This window comes from Berghia stephanieae, chromosome 5 (assembly GCF_034508935.2).
Source record: "Berghia stephanieae isolate SIO BIC M18660-M18661 chromosome 5, UCSD_Bste_1.3, whole genome shotgun sequence".
NCBI classification, from domain to species: Eukaryota; Metazoa; Mollusca; class Gastropoda; order Nudibranchia; family Aeolidiidae; genus Berghia; species Berghia stephanieae.
In genome coordinates this window covers 72883628-72892198 of record NC_088364.1, presented here as the reverse complement: position 1 = coordinate 72892198, position 8571 = coordinate 72883628, and the positions used below count along the sequence as shown (strand labels likewise).

The 8571-nt window shown below is 36.9% G+C and overlaps 1 protein-coding gene across 2 annotated transcripts; it reads right to left on the bottom strand.

The window, feature by feature from the left end:
* Positions 1-1550: 1550 nt before the first annotated feature.
* Positions 1551-7807, bottom strand: LOC144974213 (uncharacterized). 2 transcript variants are annotated; one of them, XM_078917128.1, is made up of 3 exons: positions 7632-7644; positions 6883-6986; positions 1551-3462 (listed from the first exon to the last, which is right to left on the bottom strand). In XM_078917128.1, exon 3 carries the CDS (start codon positions 3450-3452, stop codon positions 2346-2348), a length of 1107 nt encoding a protein of 368 aa, XP_078773254.1. In that variant the 5' UTR covers positions 3453-3462; positions 6883-6986; positions 7632-7644; the 3' UTR covers positions 1551-2345. The 2 variants fall into 2 exon arrangements, with proteins under 2 accessions (XP_078773254.1, XP_078773253.1); XM_078917127.1 differs by lacking the exons at positions 6883-6986; positions 7632-7644 and adding an exon at positions 7732-7807.
* Positions 7808-8571: the final 764 nt, after the last annotated feature.

Here is an 8571-nt window from a genome sequence, read left to right as displayed (position 1 = left end):
GCATTTTTAATTTTTGAGGTGGAAAGGGAGCGGCCGGGGGGGGGGTGTTAAGTTTTGTTTTTGTTTTTGTTTCCTTGCTTTTTTTTTATGAGAAGGGGAGTATTAAAGTGCCCAACAAATTGCCATTCCTCCCCTTGATCAAAGAAGTTATCCTGGCACCCAAAGAACCAAAAATACTCCGGGAATAAACATTGAAAAAAATTAATTTCGCCAAAAAGCTCGTCCAGATCTTCTAATGGTGCTCACACTACTATGTTATGACGATCGACCCAATCAGCAAATTCTTTACCGCACTCGCTCTAGTGCACGTTGCGTCGCAAACCCGCCCGGAAGTTCCATCACAACACACCGTTCAACTAGATATGACCCTCATATTATTGTCAAAACTCTCAAACATGGGAATTCAAGGAAGTTTCAGGTTTGAGAATTCACGATTAGTTGAGGCTCATTTTAATTGATTGATATTTGCAGGACAAGTTTTCTGGCCGAATTTCTGGACGAGTTTTTGGGGTTTTTTTCTTTTCAAAGTACGTCAGAATAGTCTTTAGTCTCTCTAGTATGTCTCTTCTAGTAGGCATCCTTCCGTCTCAAGAGACGATGGTTTGCGCCACAGACTACTAGGAGCTGTGTTATCTATGGTTTGCGCCCTGTATGGCTTTGGTCTCATCAGTCTTGTTGAGAGCAGCGACGGGTGTGACTCAGCAGAACAATCCTTGCATGGCAGTCTCTACCGCAGTTGTTGCACACGTAGTTTGACTGTGCGTTTGGTGTTTGGATCTGCTGCCTCTCTTTCCTCCTTGCTCTCCTCTCCTCAAACTTCTTCTGTCTCTTCTACTCACACAATAAGGAAGGGCGGCTAATGGTTACCTGATGGTACTTGTAATTCTATGCGTGTCCAATTCAGAAGTATTGATTGAGCTGCCACCTATATCGTTAATGACGAGAAATAAAAGGAATAGAGGGATGGGTGTCATATAAAAACAGATGATAATTAATAAATATATCATGCTCTTAGGGAAACAAATTGGTACCCACCCAACTGAAACGCACGGCACTCACCGCCTGATAGATAGACAGATAGATAGATAGATAGATAGATAGACAGATAGATAGATAGATAGATAGATAGATAGATAGATAGATAGATAGATAGATAGATAGATAGATAGATAGATAGATAGATAGATAGATAGATAGATAGATAGATAGATAGATAGATAGATAGATAGATAGATAGATAGATAGATAGAGACGGGGAGAGCGAAAGATAAATAAGAAAGAGAGGGAGAAAGAGAGAGAGAGAGAAAAAAAGAGAGAACAAAAGAGAGAGAGAGAGAGAGAGAGAGAGAGAGAGAGAGAGAGAGAGAAGCAATAGCACTGAGCTATCAGTATTTGATTTGAGAAACTGATATTGGAAGCTCAAATTCCCTCCAGTAAGAAATTGTTGAAAGTTTTATCTTACATCCAGATTTTACCTCCTATCCTCAAAAAAACAAAAAAAAAAACAACAAAAAAAAAAAAAAAAAAAAAAAAAAAAAATCTCTTGCAAATATCCATTATTGATAATGATATCGTGATTCAACGTCTCAAAACGGCATTATGTCGCGTGGGTTTTTAAGTAGTCATTCAGAGTCATTAGGCTCATGGAGCCTGTTAGATGATATTATAATTTTTCGGACAGAGACAACGCTGTTAACGGCCAGATACTCATTTTACACCTGAGGACGGTGAGAGAATGTGAGTAAATAGCCTTTTCAAAGGACTCAACTATGCGCCGAGCGAGGCTCGAATCCAGGACCTTCTGATCAGAAAACGAGTGTCATACCACAAGACCACATAGCCGCACGGTAACATGTATCTGTCTTCTACATTGTGTTTGATCTAATTATTCAAGTTGTAAAACCATGGTCTAGATGAAAGAGCACATCAAATATAATGGAAGAATGAAAACATAATGAATTTAACAAGTTTATCACACAATAAACAAAAAATACACACACAGACTCACGCACATGTATACACACACATACTCTCTCACACAGCTCACACACTCACACACACACACACAATGCAGGCTCACAATCACATCAACTCATGTGTTGATTCCAAGTTTACGTTGATTATGTCATCAAAAAGCCCGATGTCTATTAGATAATGTTTTGTTTTTTTAAAGTGAAAACTTTCTTGTATTTTTTTAGATTGTCCAAATTACAGAAGCCTTAGTATTTTACCATTTTTCAAAAACTGAAGGAGACGATAGTAAAGCATACGACCCTGAGTTGAGTTACAGATTTTAGCTTTTATAGCATCAACATTGTAACGTTTAGCCAATCAAACGCATCCTGTTATATTTCCTTGGTTTCTGTAGTCTCGCTCTTGGCTTCCGTTTCCGTTTCTCTGGTACAGATAAACATGCTCCTTATGGTGCTTCTAAAACGGTTACTCATGTTGTAGTAAATGAAGATATTGACCGACGAGTTGATAGCCTCGGTGATGTGGTTGATGGCCCAAACCATTGTGAACAGATTGTGGTATGCACGGCCTTTGCTGAACTCGGGTACGAAAAGCATGACAATGGATAGAATGACTCCAGGTGTCAGACAACCCATGAAAACAGAGGAGATCAAAATCACCATTTTGCTCACACGTTGGTCCCGCGATGTCATGGTTTCCAGAGATTCTTGACCTTTGACCGATGCTCCACGCCATTTTGTTTTCTGGTTGAGTTTTGAGACCAGAAGAGACGTGCTGAGAATGACGATGAAAAACGACATGAAGGCGAGGACAAGATTCGCGCTCATGATGGCGTTGTAAACGGTTGGTCGGTCGTCGGAGAAGGTTAGACCAAGGAGAGTTTTGTTCCTATCTGGATACCATTTCCAATCCAGCCACGTTGAATAATAAACAGGTGGCAAGGTGAAGGACATCGTAAAGAAGATTAATATGATCGTGTAAATCGACCTCTTCCGGGTTAAAATTGCCTTGACCTTTAGGGGAATAATAATGCAAAGACATCTTTCAAGAGAGATCATGGCAGTTAGCCAACTGGTCGTCCGGGTAAAATATATTCTAACCCATCCTCCAGTTAGATATACTAGAGATAAAGTATCAAACGGAACGTCGGAGAAAATGAAAAGGGGATTGAAACAAATTCCCATCCAAAATAAAATGATGGAGCTTCCAAGATCGGAGACGGATAATGCCATTAGTGAAATGTTGAAAGTGTCCTTGAATCCAATCTTACAGAACATGACGATGTTGCAAACGTTTGTGACAATTCCAAAAATGCTGACAGCCTCGTAGAAGCCGCATTTAACGACGACAAAATAGATGAACGCGATTTCGTCGGGGACAATTTTTTCCACAGGAGCTTTTGTTTGGTCTTCATCTTCTTCCTCGTCTAGCCAAGTGCTGTTGCTGCTGCTGTTCATGCTGATGAGATCTGATGGCATGTTGGATTGCCTGTGAAAGGATTATACAATATGGTTCGAATATCATACCAAAATGTTCATGCACAATAGAGACGATTCAACGATTTAATTAAGATGTTAAAATTAAACGATAACCAGTGATTGTTTTGTGTGGCAGTGTCTGCATCCTCTTCTCCCACCCCAAGAAGTTCTAAATTCCCCTGGAATAATGAAGTCTCCGTGTTTTGGGGCCAGGATGGTTTGGTCGTAACACGACATTATCTTCAAAAAGGTCATTCTATCACTGGCGACTTCCAATTTATAATATTAATGGAAGCATGACAGAAACTAGCCCAAAAACAAAACAACAAAAAACACACAAAAAACCCAAAATAATGAAGAGTCCTTTTGCTCCATGACAACAAGACAGGCAACAGCTCCTAAAAAGCAATATTGACAGCTGAGAAATGTCGTTACGAATTATTGACACGTCCCCCTTATTCCTCCACTTTGGCATTATCGGATTTTCCCCAAAAATACATATTGAAAAGTAGACGCGTTGATACAGATGGTGGTATAATGAATGAAATTGTAATCTTTTTTCCTGGGACGAAACTATTTAATCTATTTTAAAGGAATTTTGGGGTCATCGCACGATGACAAAAATATGCACTTGTAATTGGCGACCATATTTGGAAATGAATGTCTCTACATCAAATTTCAACGCTGTAGCTTTATTGTCCAAAGTTTAAAAATTTGATAAACGCCACTCGTAATCATTGAAATTGAAATTGAGCTTTTATACAGCGCAATATCCACTTAACACACTTTACAAGGGGTCCCTGGCCAACAGCAAACATTTAACATTTAGGACGGAACATGACGCCTGTAAAGCGATATTACAATTTTTTATCGGACAGAGACAATGCTGTTAACGGATAGGTACTCATTTTACATCTGTGTACGGTGAGAGAATATGCGTAAAGAGCCTTCTCCAAGGACCTTCCGATCCGAAAGCGAGTGTCATACCACTAGACCACAGACATAGCCGCACAATCATGATTATATTCTGTCATAGAATCCACAACCAATTATCGTGAGGTTTTCGTAACCAAATACGAGGACATGAATGAAACAATCGGACAACTCTAAATTCTGAGATTATAATTCGTAATGAAATGCAATAATTTCAATGGCGTATAAATTATACTATGCTTATGAAGCCACTCATACCTACGCGCCTCACCGACTTCATCATTTTAATCATTGTTATTGTGCGGCTATGTGGTCTTGTGGTATGACACTCGCTTTCGGATCGGAAGGTCCTGGGTTCGAGCCTGGCTCGGCGCATAGTTGAGTCCTTGGAGAAGGCTGTTTACTCACATTCTCTCACCGTACTCAGGTGTAAAACGAGTACTTGGCCGTTAACAGCATTGTCTCTGTCCGAAAAAAAATTTTAATATCGCCTAACAGGCATCATGTCCCGTCCTAAATCTTAAATGTTGCGGTTGGCCAGGGACCTCTTGTAAAGCGCTTTGAGCACATTTAGTGGATATTGCCCTATATAAAAGATCAATTTGTTATTTATTTTTTATTACCAATATTAATCTAAACTTATAAACAAGATGTTTGATTAGTTTGGTTTAGTTAACACTTCCTTAAAACATTTGGAATATGGATAGTATGCGCTTGTCTAAGAAGCTCACAACATTGCCATCCGGAAGTACAACGGACCAACAAACAAAACTATGTGTAACATTGAACGTTTATAGTCTGGTTAATACAGTCTAATGAGAATTACTCATAAACGCGGATGGCAAAAAGCAATAACAAAGACCTGAGTGACGTCAACTTCATACTATCTATAGCTGTGCTGCCATGTTCACTCATAACTGTTAAAATTACAAACACAATATATATGATTTGAATTCTAAGTCTGTATATCCAAATTCCTTTTAGATGATGAATTAACTTTATTAATTAATTTCATTCTTCATTTATTTTACCTTTCAATTATCTATTTGTATATTTTGCTATATTTCTTCATTTATTTGCTTTTAATACATAAAAAACTGAGCTTTTATATAGCACAATATCCACTAAACGTGCTCAAAGCGCTTTACAAGGGGTCACTGACCAACAGCAACACGTAACATGTAGAACGAGACATGATGACGCCTGTTAGGCGATTTTACAATTTTTTCGGACAGAGACATCGTTGTTAACGGCCAGGTACTCATTTTACACCTGAGTACGGTGAGAGAATGTGAGTATAGAGCCTTTTCCAAGGACTCAACTATGCGCCGAGCGAGGCTCAAACCCAGGACCTTCCGATCCGAAAGCGGATGTCATACCACTAGACCACATAGCCGCACAATACATAAATACATAAAGGGATATGTCCTTTATACAGAGTATTTCCACTGATTTACCATGCTCAATGTGAATCGCAATGTTTCACTTGTTTCCCCAGCAGGCCATACGGAACCATATTTCTATTTCATACAGTACCAGTCGCCAGTTAGGTCATTTTGTACTAAAACTCTTACATTATCACTGAAAGTCCCATTGGAGGTCTGGGAAGAGGGGTGGCATCAGGTACATTGTAAAGCGATTTGAGTACATTTAGTGGATATTGCGCTATATAAAGCTCAATTTTTTTTTTACATTGACCCTGTGATTTGAGAGCTCCGTCAAGGCGTCTCTCGCCCGCAAGGCAATATAAACCAATTAAAGGAAAAAACATCTTTAATTCCAAACATATTTGTGACCCATCGTCTCAAAACGGTATTTTGTCGGAACGAACCAAATGGTTAAAAGCCGAATTAAATGTTAAACTGGTCAAAAATATATATTGTTGGCATTAGCACCCTAAAATATGGTATCCATTCTCCTCAATAAAACATACAAACTCAACACAAGTCTGATATTTCTGGCTATAAATTCAATTTTCAACATCTGAACCATCCCGACATAATACTTATTTGAGGCGAAGGGTCACATTTTTAAAACGTTTAATTTTGTCATTCCTTAAGTCCCCCCAAGAATAATAGATAAAATGGAATTAGTACCCACTAAAATATTCTTTTAAAACACCCTGAACTCAATAATACTAATAAACTAAAAAAAACTAGAGCTTTTATATAGCGCAATATCCACTAAATGTGCTCAAAGCACTTTAACACATCCCTTTGGACACAGTAGAGTGTTATCGTTTATTATCGCTTATAACCGACGTGCACTTATTTGCAGGTCTGATAACCCAATTCCTTATGGGCTCATTGTTGTAATGGAAATCTCAAAAAATGACGCAAAATATTGTCCATTACAACAATATTAAACTAGGCCCATAAACGAGTCCGTATGTCAGACCTGCATATATGTACACATCGATATAAATGTAACACAAGTCTCCTATTTTCCACTATACAGTATTTCAAGTTTTAACTCCCAAATCAGCCCGAGGTAATACCATTTGGAGGTGGTGGGTCACACATTTCCTATTTCCATTTTAGCAAAAGTCCAAAGTTTTCTGATATGTCATTTTCTCATATTCCGCCCTCTCTTCCAATTCCTCTAAAATGTAATAGAGAAGTTAATTTTTCGACAAATATTAAGACCTATTCTATTAGAATATGTTTGATGGACCAAAACCAGTTTCCGATAAAGTGTTTTCTTTCTTCTTCTTCTTTATATGAATGTCTTATGTTTTTTTGTATGGTTTGCAATTGTAACATTGATTATTGTATTGAAAAAAGGCGCCTAGAGTTGTCTGTATATGGAATAGGCGCGATATTAATGATTTACATTATTATTATTATTATTATTATTATTATTATTATTATTATTATTATTATTATTATTATTATTATTATTATTATTATTATTATTATTATTATATTATTATTATTATCATTATTATTATTATTATTATTATTATTATTATTATTATTATTATTATTATTATTATTATTATTATCATTATTAAAAGTCGCTCTTTTTGGCACCCTCTTTGTACTTCTACCACTCCTACAACGCTATCCGGCATCGCCTATATCCAGGTACTCATTCACATTTATTGAATCGAGTAGGGTGGGGCAATGTTTGCATGCAAAATGCCTTCTCAAAGGATAAATTGATGATGCTAAAGTCTTTTCACCAATCTGATCAATAACAACGCCTAACATCGCTTGATGATTTTTGTTACAAGTCAAGACACACCGCAGCGCTGAACCTCCGACGCCTCACAATAATATCGAGAGAATCTTCAAGTCAAAGGCTATATTATAAATAATATTATTTAATTTGATCGAACACTTACAATTCAATCAGAGTGATGGATATATCTATATTATTCTTATTGCTAGATGGCGAATAGAAAATCACGCGTAGGTAGCTCTAGGTACGTACAAATATCAACCTAATTCAATCGGTCATCTTATATTTATACCCCACACTTTTTAAAGGATTTTTAAAAATCTACTCGCTCACCTATCTACGTGCGCGTGTACAATTTTCGTGTCAAAGTGAGTAGAATATAGATCTGGCTTTAGAAAAAAAAATCAATATATCTAAAGATTTCTCTAGTCACGACAGCATCAGTGTTAGATGTTTTATGTATGTATATATATTGGTATTTGATATAATGTTTTTTAAATGACATGTAAATGCCGAAGTAAATAGACTAATTGAAGACGTCTTTGAAATCATTAAACGACCCGTAAAAATAAATCATTACTATAAATCGTTCAATTTGTTCTCTCGATAATTAGGCTGGCCTGGCATGTCAGGTCGATAAGTACAGAAATAATCGGGAATTTATTCTTGACAAAAAAACAGCATTTGTCATTTTGGCCAGAAATTGTTTTACTTCAATTTTTATCCATGGATTGGGATTATCTTCTAATTGTCCAAAAAATAAATAAAAATATTTTAACCAATTTACTGCTGTACCTTGGTTGGAAAGATATTATGTATTTTAAAATTTGGCCAGAAAACCGTTATTCAAATATCGATCGATTTAAATGACCCTCATCTTGGAAAAAACTCCCAAACATGGATGAACCTCGCGAGGTCCCAGGTTTGAGAGTTTGTTTTTTTTTTGCCAAGATATGGGTCATTTAAATCGATCGATATTTGAAAGACGAGTTGTTTTGTTTTT